This window comes from Cebus imitator, unplaced genomic scaffold (assembly GCF_001604975.1).
Source record: "Cebus imitator isolate Cc_AM_T3 unplaced genomic scaffold, Cebus_imitator-1.0 Scaffold119, whole genome shotgun sequence".
Taxonomy (NCBI): Eukaryota; Metazoa; Chordata; class Mammalia; order Primates; family Cebidae; genus Cebus; species Cebus imitator.
This window is the reverse complement of record NW_016107434.1, coordinates 3,143,082-3,168,078: the sequence shown is the minus strand read 5'-3', so window position 1 is coordinate 3,168,078 and position 24,997 is coordinate 3,143,082. Positions and strand designations below refer to the sequence as shown.

The following is a 24,997-nucleotide window of genomic DNA, read 5'->3' as shown; positions in this document are numbered from 1 at the left end:
GAAGAAATGATCCCAAGAAAATGTGGAAGCTACAGGGAGCTTTGAGCAGACACTTAGGCATAATCAGGACCACCACCCTAAGCAGAGATTTAGAGGAGATTCAGAAGCCAGGGGGGTGGTGCTAGAGATCAGCAGCTCCCAAACCTGGCAGATCTCCCAGTCACCTGGAGAGCATTGTAAAAATGTAAACAGATCTACGGAATCAGCATACCGGAGTGTAGAGTCTAGAAATTGGTTGTTATAGAAACTCCCCACAGAGAAGGCAGAGCAAGAACACGTTTTGTGTGTAGTTTCCTTAATAAATGTCTTGGCTTCACCATCCTCTTGTTTAAATGCACCAGGTAAGCTTTGGAGATGAGAGATAGGACACCTTCCTAGTGATTCTTAGCTTCAGCCAAGTTTACGAACTCCTGGGCTCATGTGATCTTGCAGTTCTCTTCCAACCCTGAGTGCCTGCAATTTTAAGTAGAAATGAGCTGGGCATTGACAGAGCAGATGAATTTGGCTACATAGACCTAGTGGGTTTACATTGTGAAGATGTGGGCTTGGATGACTCAACACACTTTTGGAGGAATCACACAGTGTTAATGCCTGGGATTAGCCTAACTGCCCTGTTTTCTGTGCTTCCTTCTCTTAGTGCTTGGTCTAACTTCAGTCTCTTGTGTATTTGCACATTCCTATAATATACATTTGCAGCACTTAAACATATAGAATCATGTGTTACTTAACTAGCAGGATACATGGTGAGAAATGCAGTTAGGTGATTTCATCATTGAGTGAACCTTATAGAGTATACTTACACAAACCTAGATGGTGTAGCGTACTTCACACCTAGGCTACATGGCATAACTTATTGTTCTTAGGCTACAAACCTGTAAAGCAGGTTATTGTACTAATTATAACACAATGGTATCTGTTTAGCTAATCATATCTAAACACAGAAAAGATACAGTAAGAATATAGTATCAAAGATAGGAAATAGTTCACCTGTGTAGGGCACTTACTATGAATGGAACTTGCAGAATTGGAAATTGCTCTGGGTGGGTGGGTCAGGGAGTAAGTGGTGGGTGAATCTGAAGGCCTAGAATGTTACTGTACCCTACTGTAGACATTATAAGCACTGTACATTTAGACTACACTAAATTTCTTTTTCTGATAAAGTAATTGTGCCACAACATTATGGTGGCTCTGACTTCATTAGGCAATAGGAATGGTTGAGCTCCATTATAACCTTATGGGACGATCATCATATATGAAGTCTGTGTTTGACCAGAATTTCATTATGTGGTATGTGACTGTACTTTAAAAATATCTATTGTAATATTGATATAAAGGCATAATTTTAAAATATCTATTATGTCTCAAGTAATAATGCAAACTATAAAACTATCCTGGAAAAATGTACTGATCACATAGGGTATCCTTCATGAAACTTCCTCCAATCTGTGTGAGCTATCTTACCTCCAGAGCTTTGGGGGTTTACTATGTCTTCAATTTTGGCATTTAATGATTTTTTAAAATTCATTTGGTTATAGACACTATCTTTTAGATAAATTATAGGCCCCTGGAAGATAATTACAGTGTTTTGTACCACTTTATTTTCTCTCTCGTACTTTGTTTTTCCTTGTGTATAGTAGATGCTAAGTTATTTGTTGAACAAATAATCACCGTGTTTTCTTTTGGCATGTTGAAACTGATTGCAAGATTTGCTATCTGCTGCTAATAGATGAAAAATTGTATTTATTTGGGTTTTGCTGATAGAAGTCCCTAAATGTATCCCATATGGGTTGCTTTTGCCCAAGAATCTAAAATCTTAATAGCTTTGTTAAAGAGAATAGACATGTTCAGAACAAGAAAGATTAGTTAATGGAGTCAAACAATCGCCGGCTCTGTTCTCGACTGTATTACTTTCAATTTGTTTAGAAAAAAACAAGGAAGTGGAGATCCTTTGGATTCATGGCTATGCCAAGCCTCAAACCTCTTTGGAGCTCAAATCAAAACCTTAGAGAGCATCTGTCCACACTCTATTTCCCTAGCTTGGCAGAGAACAATGGAAACCTAAAGTATGTCTCCTTCATTCAGCCTAGAATATTTCTAAATTACTTATCTGTGGGACGCCTGACAGCTACTGCCTTGGGCAGAGATGCAACAGGGGGCTGCCTGGGTAGAATGATTTGAGGGGCGCCAGAGAGGCTCCCTACTCCAGACAATCTTCCCTGTTTCCTCACCCTTTTGTTCCAGTCACCCGTGCAAACAGGCTGTCAGTGCTAGTTTTTGGTGAGACTCTGTAGGTGGTAGAGGTTTCAAAACCAGAAGAGGGGGAGTTGGCATCTGCTAGCACACACATGTCTTCATTATCAGGATTGGAAATGTCTTCCCAAGACTAGCCATGCATTTCAATTAAATTTGTAAATTTATGACACAGGGCTGATTTCAGTTTTCAAACTGTCTCCCAGACTGCTCTCCCTAAATGAGGAAATGAATGCAATGCTGTTACCTTTCACTCTACACTTAAATCGCCCGGTCGGCGCTGGGTGTTATGTCTACTGAGTGCAGAGTGATTGGCTTTAACTGATCATGCATTCCAGGGCAAGTCCAGGGCTCCCCAACTTCTACTCCCCTGTGGCCTGGGGGAGAAGCTCTGCAAACGGAAGAGGCCTTTGTTGTGCAATTAATCACTGAAGTCAAAGTATGTTTGGGTACTACAAGTGATAGCTCACAAAAACTATAAAGTGTCTGATCTGTGTAGCTGTTAAAATGCAGTCTCTATGAGGAGTTTTTGACTTGTAAATAGGAAAATATAGGAATAAAGTAGGGAAAATGGTCAAATTTGGATTGGACAAAGTAGAAGTGATATGCTAATTTATCATGGTATAACTTTTTTTTTTTTAAGAGACAGTCTCACTCTGTTGCCCAGGCTAGAATGCAGTGGTGTCATCATAGTAACCTCCAATTCCTGGGCTTAAGTGATCCTCCTGCCTCAGCCTCCTGACTAGTTAGGACTAGAGGCACACATCATCATGCCCAACTCATTTTTTAAAAAGCATTTTTTTTAAATAGGATCTTGCTATGTTGCCCAGGCTGGCCTTGAACTCCCAGCCCAAGCAGTCCTCCTGCCTCAGCCTCCCAAAGCACTGAAATTACAGGTGTGAGCTACCATGCCCAACTGGAATAACTTTTAAAGGCTAAATTCTGGTGTGTTAGGAGCTAAGCCTAAAATTACTTTCTGCTGGTGTTCTTACTTTCCTGCTGGTCTGTTTTATCATGGCTGCTAGTGAAACTGACCTGGGAGGCACAGGAGGTGGTTGGTGCCAGAGCTGTCAGGGCCAAAGGTCAGACTCTGAAGAGAAAATGAGCATGGAAGAGTGTGTCTATCTACGTAAGTGGCCCTGTTGGCCTGCGTGGGATAAACGAACTTGGAGTTACTCATTATTTCTTATTGTTTATGGCTCTTTTCTCTTTGTTATTTTTCTACCTTTTGGAAACATTCCACATAGACTAGTCAATGATGTTTTCATCAGCTGCTGTGGCAAGGAAAAAAGTTTCCCTTTAAGAAATTAGTAAGTTTGGTTTTTTTTCTAACAGTAGAGTGACTTTACTTATTTCATTGACTTTTATAGCTATTAATCATGTGCAATAGTTATGTCAAGAATTCAGAAATGCCTCATGAGTGAACCTTGTCAAGAAGGATAGAAATTAGAGTGGTCCTCACAGTCCTAGACAGGTCTCCATGATTGCACATATTTAGAACCAAAGTTGGACATTAGTCCTTTTTTTCTTGGAGAAACAATTAGACTCTGAACTGCAGGGCTATACCTTGTATAAACTCAAGGAGTATCAAAAGACCTGAACAAACTGCATAGCATGGACAGAGCCTTACTTCTGATGTTCAGGCTACCAGGCAGTGGTTGGAGGGATGGCTGGACATAGCCATATCCCTCTGAAGGCACATTTAGAAGTGCCCTTATGGCATTAATACCATCTATGCTTCAGGTAAGCCTAATGAGGAAAATACCAAAATGTTGTCCCCAATCTTCTCTATTCAAAGTGCCATAAACCATGTGATAGTGAGCTTTCTGAGGCAAGAAAGCCACTTGCATGTTGCCCTGAAGTCTGCAGGCTATTTCTTGTGTCTTGGCCTGATGTGACTTAGTTCAAAGCTGCAAGGAGATCATGGCACAGGAGTGAACATTCACTCCTTTTTGTATTTCATCCTTCAAGCTCCATATACCCCTTTTCTGACTTTTTCTTCTGAAGGGAGATCATCAGAGTGTCATTATTTGTTCACAGAAGCTGTCCCTGGGAATGATTGGTAAAGCCAAGCTATTTCGGGTAGTCAGACAGGCGAGTCATTTATTTTACCGGTGTGATCTACGGTGAGGGCCAATACATTTTCTATACCACGGAAATCTTATTCACCATCCCAAAGGGCCGTAGGCCAGAGTTAACAGAGCCAGTGGCAAAGATGTGCGTTTTTGCATCTTCCTTTATCGTGTTCCTCCATGTATTTCTGAACAGTCATGAGAATAAAGAGCTCTTGCATTTTTTTAGAGAGATTCTGAACTCCTGTATTTACATTTAGGGTAAGTCCAGTGGCGTAGCAGCTTGGACCTTCAGTTTTTATCATCCTGCTTTTTAGGGAACGTGGGCATTCCCTGTGGCATGCTGACTTAAAGGCACATTACCTGTTGACACACAGCATATCTTATCCATTTTTTAGACCATTTTTATCTTTTCCTTAGCAATGGATAATATTAAAACCTTTTAAGAGATTCACAGTATAGCTGATCAGATCTCATACATTTCCCAATATGCCTTTTATGAACTATATTCTCTTAATGTGTCTGTTTATCTGCCAGTATTTCCAAAGCCATTAACCTTTAATGGCTTGGACAAAGAAACATACATGATCTGAGCCATGCACTAAATAAGTTACACTGTACTAGCTGGCTGGCAGGGCTTTTTGAAGCTGGTAGCACTAGAGGCCAAAACTTTACCCCTCTGCTCCTCAAGTCACTTCTTGGTCCTGTTGTCTACAATACAAAAAAGCAAGTAATGTATTAACAAGAATGCCCTGATAGAAAATATTACCAGATTGCATTTTCTCTCCTGACTGAAATGAACCAATCAATATCATTTAGGAGAATTTCTAACCTATCACCAATAGGTATTGAAAAGATAATGCTATTTTTCAGCGACCAGTTACCTATTTTGAAACACTAAAATTAATCCCATATGTTAGAGTGTAGACCCCAACCTGAACCATGATTTCAGACCAGTTGTGTCCAGACGCCAGTCATCAGCCTACATTCCTTTTTACATTAAAAATATAACTTAGTCATTGGCTGGGCTCAGTGGTTCACACCTATAATCCTAGCACTTTGGAAGGCCAAAGCAGGTGGATTGCTTCAGTTCAGCAGTTCAAGACCAGCCTGGGCAACAAGGTGAAACCTGTCTCTAAAAATACACACACACGTGTGTGTGTGTGCGCGCGCGCGCGTGCGTGCACATATATATACACATACATACCTAGCCTCATACTTAACAGTTACTCAAAAGTAATAGGCTGGCAGTCTCGTTACAGTTCACACAAATATGCAGAATGGGAAAGAAGGGAAACGAGGATGAGATGAACCTTCCCCCGCCCAAAAAGTTAATTGTAGTCACAGAATTAAGTTGGGAGAGGCCATAGGCAAGGTGTAATGTTAGCTCCAATTTTCATTCTCAAGTTATTAAAAGCAAAGGAGGGAAACAGACATTGGAAAGTAGCATAGGGCAGGAATCAGAGACATCAAAATTCCAGCAAAGACCATAAATAAAATGAATCAGTGAAATATGAGGCAATCTCTGTCTTTATAACAGGGAAGTAAATTGGTTCCCCACTTATTTCCACAGTCTGGTTCATCTGGATCTGTCCCCACTGTGCCTGTATTTGCCAGACACTGGTGATCTCACAGGCTTAGAACTTATCTGGAAAGTAACAAGTAGAGGACAGTGGGAAAGCTGGACATGTTGTGATTTTTGTAGATTTGATGTGTTTTTCGAGCCCGAAATCTGAAATCTTGTGGCTATGGCTGTCAGAATAATCATCCTTTTAACAGGCCTCGTCTTCTTAAATCAGTTGTCCACCTCTAAGAGATTAATGGACAGTTATTTAGGAAGAAGCCTTCTGTCAGCTTCTATTGTCATTCTTCTGAAGCAGATGGTGGTTTTTCGCTTTTCACACTAGGAGCTTCAACAGGTTCTGTTTAGAGAGGAAAAAACAAGGAAAACAAACCAACCCAGCAGACCTCTTTTTTTGGTCTGTCATTTCACTCTGTCACACAGGCTGGAGTGCAATGGTGCGATCTTGGCTCACTGCAACCTCTACCTCCCGGGTTCAAGTGATTCTCCTGCTTCAGCCTCGCAAGCAGCTGGGACTACAGGCACGCACCACCATGCCTGGCTAATTTTTTATTTTTGGTAGAGACGGGGTTTCATCATGTTCGCCGGGATAGTCTCCATCTCCTGACCTCATGATCCGCCCACCTTGGTCTCTCAAAGTGCTGGGATTGCAGGCGTAAGCCACCACGCCTGGCAGACTTTTAAAAAATAAAAACATACAGAAAACATCAATGTATAAAACAAAATAAAGCTTTTCTTATTGAAGCAGAGCTTGCCAACACTGGCATCTAGAGGATCCCCTAATTCTGCCTCTTCTCCTTAAAACACCTTTGCTGAACATGAAAGCTCTTTAAAAAATAGATTACATATATTGCCCCAAACTATTGGATTTCCAGTAGTGCAAACAAATATAAAGCAGCCTGAAATCTCTTATCTGCCCTACTTCCTCGATATCTCATTTATCTCGATTGGCTGGTGTGCTCAATCCCTGTGGTCAAAAATAAAAGCACTTCTGTTATTACAAACTTCATGATGATTTCAGTATCTTCTGCCGTGTACAACACAAACCAGATAAATACTGAACATCAGAAGAATAAAGACATGGTATTTCCTCAGTCTCACAGATGGCTAGATTCTAAGTTGCCTGTAATTAGCTACAGGCATGTGGCTCTAGTCTGTAGAAAGCCCACAGTATGCTATAGGCTCTCCCAAAAGATGAGGCTGTAACAGTGGGGAGCTTAAGTTTCTCACTGGAAAGGCATGTCACTTTTTGAATGCAGTTCACCTAGCTGCCTGTAAACCCCAGCTCACTGATGAGTTCAAGAAAAAAAAATAATAATAAGATTTTGTGGTGGTTCTAATATGAAAGCAAGGTTACAGTCAACTTCTACAGGGTCAAGAGTAGGCAAGAACATCAGAGGACATGACTCACTGTCCCATCTTACACTTGTGTCTTTCCTCAGTAGACTTTGGCAGCATTTGGTATTTACTGGGGCTCCCAATAACTCCTTAGGGAACATATGCATGATAATGAGAAAAAGGAAAAGATAAAGTTTTCAAAAATTTTACTCAGACATTTATGAATTCAGAATATTTGTTATCTTTCTCTAACATGTTTGTATGTTTTTTTCCTATATTTCCAATTTTTTTTAGGGATTGCCATATAACATTCATTCATTTATTTATTGAGAGATGGAGTCTCACTCTGTCACCAGGCTGGGGTGCAGTGCTATGATCTCGGCTCACTGCAACCTCTGCCTCTGCCTCCTGGGTTCAGGCGATTCTCCTGCCTCAGCCTCCCAAGTAGCTGGGACTACAGGCATGTACCACCATGCCCAGCTCATTTTTGTATTTTTAGTAAAGATAGGGTTTTACCGTGTTGGTCAGGATAGTCTCCATCTCTTGACCTCATGTTCCACCCACCTCAGCCTCCCAAAGTGCTGGGATTACAGGTGTGAGCCACCACACCCAGTCAACCTTTATTTCTTTTCATTTTTATCAATCCAGGAGGTACGTGGATTTATGTAAAGTTTGTTACACAAATACATTTCATAGTGGTAGGGTTTGGGTTTCTATCCATCACCCAAAGAGTGAATATTGTATCCAGTAGGTTGTTTGTTGGCCCTCACTGTCTCCCCTATTTTAATCCCCAGTGTCTGTTATTTCCCTCTATGTATCCATGTGTAACCCCTGTTTAGCTCCCACTTATAACAGAGCATATACTATTTGATTTTTCATTTTCTGAGTTATTTCACTTAGGATAATGGTCTGCAGCTCCATCCATGTTGCTGCAATGGACGTGATTTCATTCTTTTTATGACTGCATAGTATTTCATGGTATATGTGTTGCACATTTTTTGATGGACATTAGAACCAACATCTAGGCTAGAAACAAAAACAAGTACACAATGAGGAGGCTGGACATGTATGCAGCTAGAAACTATCTAACCAGCAACTTTTTTTAATTTTTTTTTTTTTTTAAGTTCTGGGGTACATGTGCAGATCTTGCAGGATTGTTAGATAGGTATACACATGCCATGGTGGTTTGCTGCCTCCATCACCCCCATCACCTTCATTAGGTATTTCTCCTAGTGTTATCCCTCCCCAATCTCCCCACCCCTCAACAGCCCCCAGGGGTGTGATGTTCCCCTCTGTGTCCATGTGTTCTCATTGTTCAACACCCACTTATGAGTGAGGGCATGCGCTAACCAGCAAATTTTCTTTGATTAAATGCCAAAAGCCCTTACCTAAGTGGGAAAAATAAATTCCAGACTTAGGACAAAGTTAATAACCTCTCTGAGTCTTGGTCTCCTTGTGGGCAAAGTAATGTGGCTACTTTTAATTATCTTGAAATATATACCTAAGATGACATGTGTAAATATTTAACACATTTGGGTGGCCTTCAGCATCTTTTCTTTTTCCTTAATACTCAATCAGCTAATCAGCAACTAAAACTACACTTCTAAATGTTTTTATAGATTTTTCCCAAGGATAAATGCAAAAAGCAATTATAACTCTTGAGTATTTACTAAACATTTAAACTGTTTTAGGCAGAAAAAGAAAGTTATCAATGCATATCACTTGTCACATAGGTATTTGCTAAGAACCAACTTGTATCTGGCACAGTGCTGGATAAAGGAAGAAGGAGAGGTCCCAGATATGCATAATTCCTTCTCATTATCCTCAAGTCATTCCAATGGTTTAAGAAAAGACACCTACCCAGTTTTAAGATGAAATGTCTTAAGTACCTTAAGAGAGGCACAAAGTGCTTTGTCACTTAGGAAAAGAGCAATTACTTCTGGCTAAGAGAGATGAAGGAAGCTTTGGTGACTCTGACACTTAAGCTGTGAATAGAAGAATGGGAAGAATTTGAACGAATGGAAATGACTTAGTTGTTGAGGGAACAATGAAAGCAGGATGCAAAGGTGAGAAAAAGCCATGTACAAAGAATGTAAGTCATTTGGATGGGTCATTGAAGACGTGGAGTGAGGTGAAGGAAAAGATACTTAATCAGTAATCACATAGTATTTTAATTTTTATAGCAACAATGTTATTAGGTGTGGTATTATTCATACTTTTAAGAGATGAAAAAATTGACGTGCAGGGGGTTAAGTGACTTATCCAAGGATAGTCAGCTAATTAAACCAGAGTACTATGAATACAACAACAGATCTGGGTCTGAAAAGGTAAGATAGACAAGTAAACTAGGTTTAGAACAGGGGCAGATTGGATTGCCAATCCAAAACCATATGATTTGAATCCTATGATATAGCCCAGGAACTGGCAAACTACAGCCTATGAGCCACCTCTGGCACACTAACGGTGTTTGTCAATACAATTTATTAGAATACAGCATTGCCTACTTATTGGTTTATTTTTCTGATGGCTGCTTTCATACTGCAACAGGAGAATTAATTTATTGTCCAATGAACAAATGTTAAATTTATTATAACCAACATGCACATGTGCACAGGGAAATGGGATTACTAAATGTGTTTTAAACAAATTGTATAACATTAGCTAAGTCAAGAGCTAAGCTACTCAGCCACTTACAGATGCCAACAAGTATGTGATTAATATTAAGCAAGAGATTTTTATTTGAAGCATGGAAGAAAAAGCATATTTTTAAATGTCTGAGTTGGTAGATCTTTAAGTATTTAATGTTTTGAAGAAATTTTGAAAATAAAAATACCAAGGATAATGTATCACACCCATGTTCCCACTACCTAGAATTATAACTTAACATTCATCACATATTCTTTAAGATTTTAAATTTAAAAATGAAACATTACAATGAAATTCTACATGGCATGTTATTGCCAGTGTCATTCTCTTCCCAGGTCTTTCTAGCAATAACCTCTATGATGAAATTGAGTATCTTTCTAGTCTATTTTGAATACTTTTATGTGTGTTTCCATATATAAACACAGATAGTTGTTTGTATGGGTTCAGTTTAAAATTATATGCACAATGTTGCATACTGCATGCAAGTAACAATAGCAGCTCACATTTATTCAGCTATTACCACCTGCCTGAAGCTACACTGCTGTTGCAGGACGCCACCACTTACCCAAAGCTAGCCTCTGGGTCAGGGGTTTCCTCACTATAGTCCCTTCTGTGGTTGGCAGAAAGATGTTACAGGAAAGGGGTCCCAATCCAGACCCCGAGAGAGGATTCTTGGATCTCACACAAGAAAGAATTCAGGACAAGTCTGTGGAGTACAGTGAAAGCAGGTTTATTAGGAAAGTAAAATTAAAAAATGTCTACTCCATAGGCAGAGAAGCGTCAAGAGCTGCTGGCTGTCCACTTTTATGGTTTTTTGAAGATACGCTAAGGGGTAGATTATTCATGCCTCCTCTTTTTAAGACCATACAGGATGACTTTCTCATGTTGCCATGGCATTTGTAAACTGTATGTTTACAAATATAGTAAACATACAGTTTACAAATGTAGCAGTGAGGACGACCAGAGGTCACTACATGGCCATCTTGGTTTTGGTGAGTTTTGGTTGGCTTTTTACTGTAACCTGTTTTATCGGCAAGGTCTTTATAACCTGTGTCTTGTGCTGACCTCCTATCTCTTATCCTGTGACTTACAATGCCTTAGCCATCTGGGAATGCAGCCCAGTAGGTTTCGGCCTCATTTTACCCAGCTTCTATTCAAGGTGGAGTTGCTTTGCGCCTCTGACACTGTCTTATCCTCATTGATCCTATGTATCATGCATGTTTACTGTCACGTTTCTTAGGAAATAAGGCACACAGACAGGTCTGTTGTGCAGGGTCACACAGCTATTAAGTGATAGGGTTAAGAATTCTGCAATCAGGCTTTGGATCCTGAGCTCTTGACCATCATCATAGATGGCCTCTTCACTGTATCACTGCAGAATTCTTCACTCTCTCAGTATCATGCTTCTGATATCTGTGATTGTTGAATTTGTGGATCTAGTTCATTCCTTCTCACCATTATACCCTATTCTGTGGAATGAATACAGTACATAAGCAGCATTGCACGTTGCATGGTGGTTAAGACCTATAAAATTGGAGTAGGAGGCATTCTTCTCTCAGACTTGTTGTAAAAATTAAGTTTAATTCAAATGCAGTAAGTAGAGCAGCATCTGGTACAGATTAAGTACCCAATAAATGTTATTTGCTATTGTCATATATCTGTTATTCTATTGAACACATTCATTAGGTTGTTTGCAGTTTTTCCTCAATTGCGTTTTATTGCCACAGTGAAAACTCTGTCAATTTATAATTCTTTTGGGTATCTCCCTACAAGAAGAATTGATGGCTCGTAGAGTGTGTGCGCTTTCGGTTTTACCTGATGTTGCCAAAGCCAGCTACACCAATTTATTCTCCCTAGTGCACTGTGTGGCACTTCCTATTCCCCGACATCCTCACAGTTAATATTTTCTGATTATTTACATTTGCCAACCTTATGGGTAAATTCAACCTTCATGTTGAATTAATGAATTTTTAATAAGTTTTACTGAGACACTATTTACATATTCTAAAACTCACCCTTTTAAAGTGTACAATTCAGTACACATTAGTATCACTCAGTACACAGTGGTTTTTATTATGTTCACAAGGATGTACAACCATTATTTCAATTTGATTTTGAAGAAAATCTTACCAGTTAGCAGTCACTCCCCATTTTCCCCAGCATGGGGAGACCCATGGTTTTGGTAATCTGCTTTCTATATGGATTTGCATATTTTGAACATTTCATATAAATGGGGTCATGTGTTTTCCGATTGGCTCCTTTCACTTAGTGTTTTTGAGGTCTATGTTGTAGCATGTATCAGCAAATTCATTCCTTTTGATGGCTCAGCTATGTTGTATGGATACACCACATTTTGTTTATCCATCAGGTGATGGAAATTTGGTTGCTTCTACTCTTGACTATTATAAATAATGGTTAAATAATGGCTCTGTAAACATGCTTTTTTTATATAGACATGTTTTCAATTTTTTATAGACATGTTTTCAATTTTCTTAGTTATACATATGTATCTAGCAGTGGACTTGCTGGGTCATATGGTAATTCTGTGCTTAACATTTTGGAAAACTGCCAAACTATGTTCCAAAGCAACTGTAACTCTACAATCACATTAACAATGTATGAGGGTTCCAATGTCTTCACATCTTCATCTCTAGTACTTGTTATTGTCTGTCTTTCTGATTCCAACCATCCCAGTGGATGTGAAGTAGCTTTCCATTGTGGTTTTGATTTGCATTTCTTGATGATTAATGATGTTGAGCATATTTTTATGTGCTTACTGACCATGTGTATGTCAGCTTTGGAGAAATGTCTATTAAAATCCTTTGTCCATTTTTAGAGGAGGGGGTATTTGCCTTATTTGAGTTTTGAGGAGTTCTTTGTGTTTTGGACACAAGTCTCCATCAGATATATGATATATAAATATTTTTCCCATTCTGGTTGTGGAGGTTACAGTAAGCCGAGATCACGCCACTGCACTCGTCTGAGCAACAGAAGGAGACTTTGTCTCAAAAAATAAACATTTTGCCCATTCTTTAGGATATCACATCTTAATTGATGTGAATTGGTGAATTTTAATATTTGTGCTTTCTCATTTCCTCAGAACTTCATTTTTCAAAATCATCTCAATATTACCTGCTGAGTGGATCACAAGCCAGAGTACATTGAAGTAAACAATGCTCTGGGTACACAGATTCCATCTGTCAGAAACTATCACATTGTTCACAAAAACAGTCTTCAGCTAGTGAAGAAAATTAAGTTTTGATAAAGCTGAGACGCCTTCACACCTAATTAGGGTTTGAATTTAATAACAAGTCCGGAAAAAACATTTCAGTATTTTCAAATCACTGATAGATTAATTCAAAAGCATTTGAGTTTATGTTTAACCTGCCTTACTTTTTCCTTCTTTCCTTTTCCCTCTTCCTGCCTTTTCCCTATTTCTATTTCAGATTGAAAATGGCTCAGGAGTCAGTCAGCAAGTTGACGTCAGAGAAGAAAGTGGAGACAAAGAAAATCAATCCCACTGCTAGCCTGGTGAGACATTTTTCAGCATAACCTAATGATTTTCATTAAAATTGAAGTGCGTCCAGGAGTGTGTCTGAATTCAAGGGCTAAAATTCAAAGCTGAAATGTAATATCCAGATTCTCATTTCCCATCCCAGAGTTGCAGGTGGGGGGGGGGGAAGGTGTGGGTCGAGGTGCAAAACATAGCTTTATGTTTTTCCTGTAAATTCCACATAGATCATTTCTGATTAGCCACGTTTAGCCACTTGCCATTTCACGTCCTTTCATACTCTACCCACAACACAGTCGCCCTTATTGCAAAGGATGTTTCTCTCAGAATGTTTAATTACATTCATTCTCTTCAGTTCCTTTTCCCCATTAAGGAAAAAGGCAGGGATTCTATTTTGTTAGTTGGGAAATTTGAAGTGCACAAAGATACAGCCTACCTAGGGTCACTTGGTAAGTGGGTAACAAAAACCAGGACCAGATTTTGGGCCTCCTAACATCTCTTCCTGTGCTGGAAACCAGCAGTCTCCCCAGTCTTCTAGATTTGAGATTGCACTGTCCTCCAAAGTCCAGTTTTCAATAGAGATCACAATGAATCTCCACCTAGGTGATACAGACAATAGTCAGAAGAGCTGCATGGTTAGGATCCCAGGATGTTGAGAAGGAAATGTCCTGGGTTCAGATCACAGCTCTGCCACTTAAGTAGTTATAAAACCTTAGTAAAGTTACCTTGTTTCTTTCTCTTCCATGAAAAGAAGTATTACCTTTTCCTTGGGGTTATTTTGAGAAAAGTGAGAAAAGACTTGTAAAATGCCTTAAGAGCTTAGTAAGTATTAGTTGTTTTTCTTGTCGCTGTGAATTTCAGCTGCTTTGGTTGACCCTGCAATGGGGAATGGCAGTGAGTAGGAAGCGGAAGTATCACCCCTCCCCTCTAGGAATTTTCAAACGCTACCCTCTCTGGCCTGATGTCCCACAACTACTTATTTAGATATGATTATCCTTTTTGCTGGATGCTTCAAATCCTTTGAAAATGTAGATGGGATCCAAATTGTAAAGTGAGATTATTTCTGTGGATTGACCATGGTGTTTCTCATTACCACCCCATGAGCAGCTAAATGAATGTTTCATGAGGTTGATGAATGAGAAATGGAGAAGTCAGGGCCATAGAGTTGGTCAGGAAAAGCCATTGTTGAGGACATGGCCCCTGTTCCCATTTGATGGTATATTTGTGACATGCATTTGTATGATTTTCATTGGCAGCCAGCTGAACCCCGATTTTTATCTTCCTTCATCAGCCTCTACCTCCTTCCTTCAGACCTTTTATTTGGGCCTCTATCCAGATTTTTACAGCCAAGCCTGTCCTCCAAGGCAGGGAGAATGGGGTCACCCATGTAAACCAAAGGGAAACGGTGGGTTTACGACCTCCCCTGTGAGCAAGCTCCCAGTTGTGATCCTGAGCGTGTTGGAGTTGATTCTTTTATTGTCTGTTAGTGTGGGTGGGTGGAAACTAGGGAAGAGCTTGTAAATGGATTTCTGATTCAATTTTCCAAGTCAGGGACGGGGTCCAAATTTAGGATGAGTGTCAAAAAATTATCAACTTAAGCTTATGTCTAGGCCAACTTAGTAATTCACTGCAACATCACATCTCATAGCTCACAAGCAGCTAAGGATCCATTCTCAAAGGCTTCTCTCTGCATCTGCTCATTCCAAAAGAGTGTGTCCTTCTCCTTTTTAGCCTTCTAATTGTCCTCCCCTAAGAGCAGGCACACCCATCCTTACCATACTCATGTGTTTACTTCTCTGGTGTCACAGATACTGTTAGGGTCTGTGTTTCTGTGTGGTGTGCCCCTATTTTTACATCTTCCCAGCAGATGCCTATGTCCCTCCCTTTAGAAGGCTGTCCATGAGGAGGAAGCTCAGAGAATGAAGGGCAGAACATCCATGGCAAATCGGGAACTTCTGTCATTCTGTAGAGACTAAATCTGGTCATCTCCCATTTTGCATGGCTTTTGTTGAGTTCTGCCAAGTTTATTATTTGCAAATACATTCAACTTGGAAACAGTTTTTTTTCATATCTAGACTCCTTAAAAGCTATTTCTTGATCATTCCCTAATTCCATCAGTGGGCCAAGGGTAGGGTGGAAGGAGTCCTGGAGTAACACTGTAAAGTTAGGTCTTTGTCACAAAGGAGGAAAACAGAAAAGACCACCCTGGCTTGGTAAAGGCCCTTGTTTTAGATGGATGTAGTTGGTAGATTGGCTGGTTGTTGATTTCTTGTTTGTCTTCTGGGGAGTAAGGGTAATAGGTAGGGAGGGGCAGATAACTGAGGGCTTAGGGAAAGAACAGTATTTCTAGGCTGTTTGGCATAATTGCACTCAGCATTCTAGACCAAAATTTAACAAATTTATCAAAACTTAAGAAATGACACATTTTTTTCCCCATTAACAGAAAGAAAGACTGCGTCAGAAGGAAGCCAGTGTGAACACCAACTAAGATGAAGACACACGGAAATGATGGCACTCGCCATGGAGAACCTTGTACACATGCTCTTTCTGACCCCAGGGCTGCAGGACGTTCTTGAGAGATGTTACTAAATGTTTTTTTGCTCATCTCTGAGGTCATCTGCAGAGAGCCCCATGCCTTCTTTAAGAAGTCCCTTATTAAGCCACAGGAACAATGGGAAACTATTTAAGGGAACACTGCAGAAATATTTGATTATTATTTCTTATTGAAGCCCAAAGTCCACTCTAAGACCAGAAGAAATACCAAAATTTTCTGAAACTTTTTTTAAAAGCTGAAATTTCCAGCTTTATAACCAAAGCTTGATATGTGTCACATTTTCACAGAAGAGAGAAACGATCATTTAGGACAGTTGCCTTGGGAAGAGTTCAAGTCTTTGTCTTTACACCCTGCTGTTTTGATTATTGGTCTTAGTTTTGATCCTATTGCAGCAAAATCCTGCAGCATCTTACTCTCCAATAATGTTGCAACTTACCAAAACTATTTTTGGAGGGGTCTAAGAATATGTATTTTCCAGACTAGAAAAATGATTTTGTTATTCATGTAATGGAAAGGAGAAAAAAAACAGAATTGTACCTGGGTAGAGAAAGGGAGATAAACAGCCATAAACTTCATCCTGGAGAACAAGTTATCATGCAAGGACTAGACATCTGTTATTAAGTGAGTCCCATTCTTGTTTCTGTATCAGTCCTTCATGGTTTTGTGGGCCAGCAGAGATTCTGCACCCTAACTCTCAAGAGAAACTAATACCTGAGCAAGCACAGCCTTAGGGTCAGAGAACCTGCTTGGACAAGGGACCCAGTGGCCAGAGCACCTTTCACATTTTGGATCATTCGTAAATGGGCAATGTTGTGTGGACATGCCGCCGAGTTCTACGTCGTGTGCTGTGACTGTGCAGCTGGACCTCCCCCACCATCCCCAGGAGGCAGTTTCCAGACAGGAGAGCAAATGCAACTCACAGCCTCCACTCATGACCCTGACAAGGTGTGTGAAGTAGGATGAAGCAGGACTGTTTAATGTCAAAAAAACTTAAGGGCAGAAAAAAAGTTTCTTACATCAAAATGAAAAGATTACATTAATATGAAACTCCAAGTGGATTATTATTCATAGGCAGCTTTTGTGACCCTGGCTCTTGAGTCACATGGGGAAACCACCTTGGACCTCTCTGACGATGTTGTCCTTAAGCCACCTCTCTGAATTTATCTTGTGAGGAGTGAAGATAGGACTGGATATGAATTGAGAATATGATCAAAGACTCATTTTTAGGCCTTGAAGGAGAGGCCCGAGCTTTTTCCTCCAATTGGTAGAGGACTGTCCAGAGATGAGCAAGCATCTTAAATTCCTTCCTGATCCAGCCACCACATGTGGCCTGCCCCTTCCTCCACCGTCTTTCCAGAACCCTTGGACTTGCCAGGTGCCTGAGCATCTTCCCAGGATATGCCTGCCAGCCAGCAGCCCCTCAGGAGTGCTCCTGCAATAGATGCAGTAACAAAAGCAGCACCATATCCTCATCTAATGTCAGCCTCCGGAATGAAGTGCAGTCAGGATCAAGTCATACAAGCCATATTCATACAGGTGCTAACCACCTTTTCTACTGGTTCAACTGAAAGGAATATGGTAATATAATTGGATTTTTTAAATTCAAAATAAAGGAATGAGACAAGCAAAATAGCAAAGCTGAGAAGGAACATGCATGACTAAAAAGGCTTGAAGTTGCTTGTGAGCAAGCTGCTTTTTATACGCTTTCTTAGTTTTCTTGATTTTCACTTAACTCAAGACACCCAAAAGAACTAATTAAAAACTAATTCCACTCATAGCCGTCCCCGTGCTCCTTCTAGTGTTATGCACAAAAAAAGTGCCCGTTTTACCCATGCCATAGAAATCAGCTCTGAGTTCTGTGGTGCCCTGGTAGGCTGCTAAGAGCAGCAGGTGGTTTGCAGTGGAGTCACAGTAGCCCACTTCGGTCTCCAAATAGGATGCTCATGAGAAATCACTAAAGGTAAGCAAGGTTGTCACTGTGGCCACGTAACTCTTCCAGGGCCAGTGCTGAAGAATAATGAGTGAAAACACTTAATTGGAGCTCATCCTAGTCAACAGACTAAAACTTGGCAGTAAAATGTCTGTTTCTACAAAGCAAGATTTGCCTGCCTCGGTTAGGGAAACCTAGTGGTTTTGTCACACTAGTCAATGTATTAATGTTAGTGTTTTAAGACATGACAAAATCTTCATTATTCTCACCTAATTTGAACCCTGGGATGCCCCCTCCCAAGTCCACCAGTGTACCACATTGTTGACACAGCCTTCATTTTTAACTCAAGTTGATGCTCAGTAAAGGTCAATGATGGTTTGTTCAAGGAATTTCATCTACAATAACCTGGAGTCCTTGAAAATGATCCCTGTAAAATGCTGTTGAGCTTGTGTTCAGTGCAACAGGAGTGTCTAAACCTTCCCTGGAGAAGAGGTGATCAGGAGGCCATTTGGCAGCTTGAGCACATCCAGCCAGCAGGCTTTAAGTGGCTGTTGTAGGCATAGCCCTCCCTCAACTACAAAGCAGAGTAGCCAGTATTGCTATGCTGTGTCTAACCAGACACTCACACCTGACTTACTAGTAACTGAGAACCCTTAATCTACAAACAAGTTTTTCTCTTCCTAGACAAAATTCACTAAGTCTAAGGACACAATGTGACAGTTCAGATTCTTGCATTAGAAATTCACAATAAGTGTCAGAGCACACAATATCATAAGTTCCATAAATTACACAAAATATATCATAAAATATACTATAGACATGTTAGGTAAAAAGCATCAGGCCCATCAAGTGTCAAAAACCAGGTTATGGCTCTTACCTCAAGAAGCGGCAGCTTATGGGGAAAAAGGAATAAGAAAAATTGTGGCCAAGCAGAAGTGGATGTATATGACGGCAGTGGAGGCCCAGAGGTCTCAGGTGATTGCCCTACTGCCCAACAATTGCCTTTTGAATCCTTATGCTGATGATGGTGTCTTTCTACACACTCACTGCAACTACTCAGGAATTATGGAGAAAGATTTTCTGACATCTGAGAAGTAGAATAAGGAAACCCAGTGGTGCTATTATACTCAGATTGCCAGTATGGTTGAGAAATTGAGTATCAGAGGGCATGCTGGTCTCCCCTCCCATCTATCACGGTCAGAAGAAGCTGCAAACCTTCTTGGCCTCCTTCAGGTACACCTCTTGTTTTCTTAAGTACCACAGAGAATGGTGTTTCCTAAATGAATAGTTCATATACGGCTGGTAAAGAAAATGGAAAAACTGAAGGAAGGAATGTAACATGTTTGTAGAAATAACCCCTCTGGTAAGACAAGTCTTTTTTTCCCTAAGGGCCACAGTGAGATGTAGCAGAAGAAATATGTGTATTTGGGGCAAAGATTTACCTGTTGGCCTGGGATTGCATATTCCCTCTACATGATGCTGTCTGCAACAGAGGAATTTTCTTTTTAATTATATTTTTCCTTTCTTGAAAGTTATGTATCCTCATTTCTATTTCTATTTCTGCTTCTCCCTTGGCCACTTCATTGATGCAGATCACACAACAGCACAGCAAACTGCACTAAGTCAGTGTGTGACGGGGAATTAGCAATGCACACCTGCAGGCCCTTTTTCCCAGGAACCAGGTTCTAACATTGACAGGGGAAGCTGTTCATTCCCTGACATACTAAATTGGTCAGTTTTGTAGTACTCACCTCTGCCCACAAAAACAAAGAATCAATTTGGAGCTTTATATGGCAAAGAGAAGGAATACCTCCGAAAATAGCCTTCCTCCCTCTCCCCTCCCATATATCTGATCCAAATATCAAATATCTGATTTTATAAAGTAGTTTAAGCTGCCTTTTTAAATTGCTGTCAAGAAGCATCAGGTATATTTGAGCTCCTTTTTTTTTAATCCTGTCTATTCTAATCAGAGAAAGAAATGGCCGAAAAGTGGAGAGGAAAGAAAAAGCTTCTGTTTTTAAAAATATTTTTATAGTAGTTATTTTACCTTTAGGGACCCTACAACTGAAGAGGGTGGAGAGAATAAGGAAATAGACTTTTCATATCTGCTTTGTCTTCATAAAGAAACCTGCCACACAGATGAAACCAGTCTATGTGGCCAAACTGATTGATAGGATTTGCAAAGTGGGTAATTTTTAGCCTTTCCAGAATGCAAATAACTTGCTTGATATATTTCCATTTTCCAGCTATAAACAATCCAGCTGCCTGGAATCTTATTAGTACAGAAGCGGCTTTAAAAAAGCACCCTCGAACACTGGACTCAGCAGATCTTTCTCCTTTAAACTTACATAATGATATTCATATCTCCATTAGCAATTGAATCCAGGCATAACCAGGCTCAGTTACACAGCTGTATGTGACCGAGAAGCCCATTTTGTGTCACTTCTGCACACTCGTCAGCTGTTGACACCTTATTAGATGCACTGCATTTTTGCTTCACAATTCTTCATCTCCCTTCCCAAGGAATGGGCAGTCTACCAAACTCTTCCAGATCAATGCTTTGTTGTAAAGTGATAAATTTAAGAGAATTTTAACATGTCAAATTTGAAGCCAATTCAGTAGCCTTATTTGTTCCAAGACTCTTTAACCAATACTGTGATATAAAGCTAGCATTTGGGAAACTTGTGTAGTAAAGAACTGATTTGGAGACATGAAGATATTAAAATGGCAGCCAGCTAACTCTGTCTCTTGAGCCACTATGCGCTTTCTACCAATGGAAAGATGATGGAGGCAAATTAAGCCCCATTCAGTAGGCCTGCTGTCCAGTGGAACTTACTGAACTCATTTCCTCCTCTATCCCCAGCCCTTCTCCTGGCTACTCTGGTGATAACCAGGGGCATAGAGGACCTTCTCTTCTCCAGTAGGGTAGTTTCCTGTAGTCAGTAGCTCACATGAACTCCAGACTTTATTTTACATTACATCTCTGAAGTACTTGATCTGGGGAAGATTGACTTTAATTCCATTTTTATATGAAAGTGGTAGATAACAGCCGTCAATTTGTTTTTCTACATTTCCTCTAAGCTTATGTAATTTTGTTTTTAAATATTCTCTTAAATATACCGAGAATCTTCTATTCTGTCTCCTTTTCTAGAGGCTGATCTAACTACACTTACTGGCTGTTTTTCCAAGCTTTGTGTGAAACTTGGTAACACTGGGCCAGCAAAATGCAAAGTAGACTACAGTTTCAGGCAGAAAATCTCATCCAAAGAATCCAGCATGGATTAAACCTCCACCACACTATAGCTCTCACACGGGCTGAACATTTTCCTAAACTCTACCTGTGCAGACAGTGAAAGGTTCTCTGCCTTTGAAACTATGAGAATGTCTTAAATGACTAATTCTCTCTATAGTACGAGCTGCCAATGCATTATCTTAGTATATCAAGAAGGAACTGTCAGGCACACATTAGCAATGGTTTGTTAATGTCCCTGTCAAAGTTGTACCTACTTTCCTTCCTTGTTTTCTTCAGGGGCTTTCTTCCACTTTCATCTCATGAAACAAATGAATTGATTGTTCAGCTGGGTTAGCTTTCCAAGTCCATCTTTCCAAAATGAAAGGTTAGTCCCATAGACCACTGGGTATCCAGGGAAATTACTCTTTACCTCCTCATGGCCTGGACGGTAGGTGTTCCCAGATTAACTCTCTGGCAATTCTTAGTATGGATTTTGAATTCCAGACTTCTTTATAGGAGATGTATAAAAAGGAATTTGTAACATACAGAAATTATACTGCTCTTCCCAGTAAGGGACGGAAAGGACATTTTAAATCGTTACATTTTAGATGTTTTTGTGAACTATGAATATCTCCTTTTTCCTCTCTTCATGCTAACCTGTCTCTAGATAAAATCTCATTTCTTCATGCATCGGACCACAAGGCATGAAGAGGTAGCTCAGACCCACTGAGACCGTGTTCTGCATAATCTTTGAAAGGCTTCCATTTCCATTGAAAACAAATCCATGAGATAGAGGGAAAGTCTAGTAACGATTTTCCTGTTTGCTCCTAGTGACACAAATAAGTTTTAGGGATCTACCCAAGGGATAGGTCTACTCCAAAACTTAATTTTATAATTCTATGATTTCCCAAGGCATAATGTGACCCTACTGTCAGCTAGATGTCTTATCTTCAAAGAATGTAAGCTTTAAGGACTTCCCTTAAAGAACCAATCTAAAAATACTCCTAAAACGGCAGAAACTTTTCAAATTAGAAATTGAGTAATTTTTAAGAATCTTGAAAGAAATCATTCATTTGTCATGGTCTTTTTCTTTCATTGAGTTTTAAGAGTTTTAATTTAGAGTAGCATGCCAAGGAGGATGTCCTTGGACTTTGACTTAGGGGATCGTGCTTTGGCTTGGGAATAAGCACTGGCCTGCATGCCCAGAACCTAAGTGAAGGCAGTCAGCATCCTGGTATGAATCGGACCTAGCAGAAATGTAAATTACTTAAAAGTGCTTTAGAGTTCAGTTTTCTCAGTGACACCCTGGACCCTGGATGCTGCTGTCTAAAGTGCATTTGGTCCATGCAGTTCTATGTCTTCATATAACTGGGGCCTTGTGAGGTTGCAAGCAATGGGATAAGTGAGAAAGAAAGGATGCGTGGAGGAGTAAAATTTGAACGAGGCTAACGCAATGTTTTGCTGATAGATTACATTGTTAGGGAGCTGGTGGTTTGGGGGCATGGTTTTATCATTGGCAGCTTTTCAATGGAAATTGAAGGCATCTCTGTTAGGCAGATGTGAGTGCCCATGATCTTGTATTTATCAGTGCCAGACAGTGTACTGGAAAAGCAGGTACCCCAGTGAAACTGGTCTGTACTTGGTTTAACAGCTCCAACAGTTTCAAAATCCGTGGGGCTGCTTGTCCATAGACCCTGTTTACTGCATGCCTGTTCAAAAGTCATTTTGACGTCTAGCTTCGTTTTGCCTTTTTCCTTCATATTCCGTGGCTTTTTCTTACATTTCTCCCAGACCCAGATTTTTTCACCCCTCTGCATCACAGACAACCAAGTATCTCCCTTGGCCCCTCCTCCATCCCCTCATACCCTGTGCTCCATTCTCAGCCGTTTGGACAGGGAACCCCGCTGTCACCAAGGAGCCCATGTGAGACACACTGCTGTGACTGCCTCTTGTTAATGTCAGCATCACCTCATCACTTAGGCAAAAAGGAAAATCCATAAAAGATGGAAAATACGTCTCTTTTTCATTTTATTCTACTTTAAGAAGGTTGGCTGGGGTGGGGGGCATGTTATTCTAGGTCTTCAATTTCTCATAGATTTACCTTAAACTAAGGCCATTCTTTTGATAAATTTGTACATCAGACCGGATCACCAGCTATGATGCAGAAGGCTAAATTTTTGAATCTCAAGTAACTTTTTATGCTGCTGGACAAATCGACTTAATTCTGTGCAGGCAAACACTTTGAATCATAAGGCTTTTTATTGCCATTCCATTCTTACTACTACTCATGATTCAAGCATCTACCCCTGTTCTGAATCAGGACGTTGACACTTTGTGATTATTTTCAGATGAACAGTAAGTGCTACACTCTTGAAAGCACTTAAAGTGTGAGCATGTCCTAAATTGTCAACCATTTAACCTGGTAAAACATAGGCTTTTCTGTTTAATTATTAGACCAATCTGTAGATATAATCTGAAAGGGTTTTAGGCAGTAATGAAGACAGTTGGGAAAGGAGAAGGCAGTTTAAAGACATGAAACCTTATGTTACATGCCCTTCGATACTTTTAAGCATAATCTCATTGGATTCAGGTATTTTTCCCTTTGCTTAAAAATAGGTATTTCTAATTTGTTTGCATATTTAATTTTGTCAAAGCTGAGAAATGTTCATGAGTTTATAAATGTCATTTGCAACCAAATGAAGTATTTATTTTTAAAAAGAAAGGTTGAAGGAACTGATTTGTACATAATAAAAATGTGTATATTTTTTTTCCTCCTTGACAGTACTTGGTCACCATATCAAGTGTATTTTTGTACATAATATATATTGATTAGAAAAGTGTCAGTTGTCTATTCAAGAAAATTCTATCTCTGTGATAAGTTATATTTATCCTAATCTGTTGATACCTCCATTCACTTAAGAGATAGAATTATATTTTTTGGAATTTGCAGAGAATTGCATTCATGGCTTTCAATTGTAAATATGCTAAGGGTATTTTAATAAATCTGGGTTTCATGTCCATCTGGTGTGCAATGCAGATTTGTTTTCAGGTGGTGTATAAAGCAATATCCCCAACAGTAATGTGGAGAATACCAGTCATTTCTAGCTTGCATTTCCACTCAGGTACACTATTACTACTCTGCACAAGAGCTGGGTCTGAGTAAGTCTATCATTTTTATCTTCCTTTCTCTCCCATTTGTACTCTTATCAACTGTGGGGAACTTGGCCAGGCATTCAAGGGTAACAGCAAACACACACAACCAGCCCCACATTGTCTCAAGGCTTATCCAGAAGCAACATTCCCTGAATGTAAGTTGCCCAAGGACTGGGGCACAAAGATTGGTGACTTCAGGTTATGGGTTGAAAATAATAAACTAGAGAAACAGAATAGAAACATAACTGTATTCTTACTAAGCACAAGGTACATATTCTTTTCAAGGAATAATATGAAGCATGCAGGTATTTTGTAAACATAAAACCAAAACACTTTAAGCAAAACAGTGTTCTATTTAAATACATATGTGATTGTGTTATTTCTTTGGTGTTCCTGAATGCCATACACTCTAGAGTTCTAGATATTTGCTGAAATGTATTCCATTACATATAGCAATGTTTAGTGAACAGACATAGCTATTATCTAGGAAGACATTTCATCACTGCAAAATCTTCTAACTCAGTCATTGTGCTGCAAAAATCTTTGGACACTGAAGAAAATCTCAGTAAAACTGCCGAAGTTCAAGGGTATTGTTAAAAATCACATGCAGTGTTGGTCAACACTTCAAGACTAGAATCCAGATTTCTTGACACTAAGGCCAAAGCCCTTCCCACTGATGGATTCATTCATTAGACTGCTCTCTCCTATGAAATACTCCATCATGGAGAA

At 39.8% G+C, this 24,997-nt stretch overlaps 1 protein-coding gene across 2 annotated transcripts in view; it reads left to right on the top strand.

Moving 5' to 3' along the window:
• FMN1 (formin 1) overlaps positions 1-24,135 on the top strand; it is a 421,043-nt gene extending 396,908 nt beyond the window's left edge. For both annotated transcript variants that reach the window (XM_017539536.2, XM_017539537.2), the window contains 2 exons: positions 13,335-13,419; positions 15,843-24,135. In XM_017539536.2, the coding sequence (XP_017395025.1) occupies positions 13,335-13,419; positions 15,843-15,887 (130 nt within the window). In that variant the 3' untranslated portion in view covers positions 15,888-24,135. The remainder of the gene's footprint in view (positions 1-13,334; positions 13,420-15,842) is intronic.
• Positions 24,136-24,997: the final 862 nt, after the last annotated feature.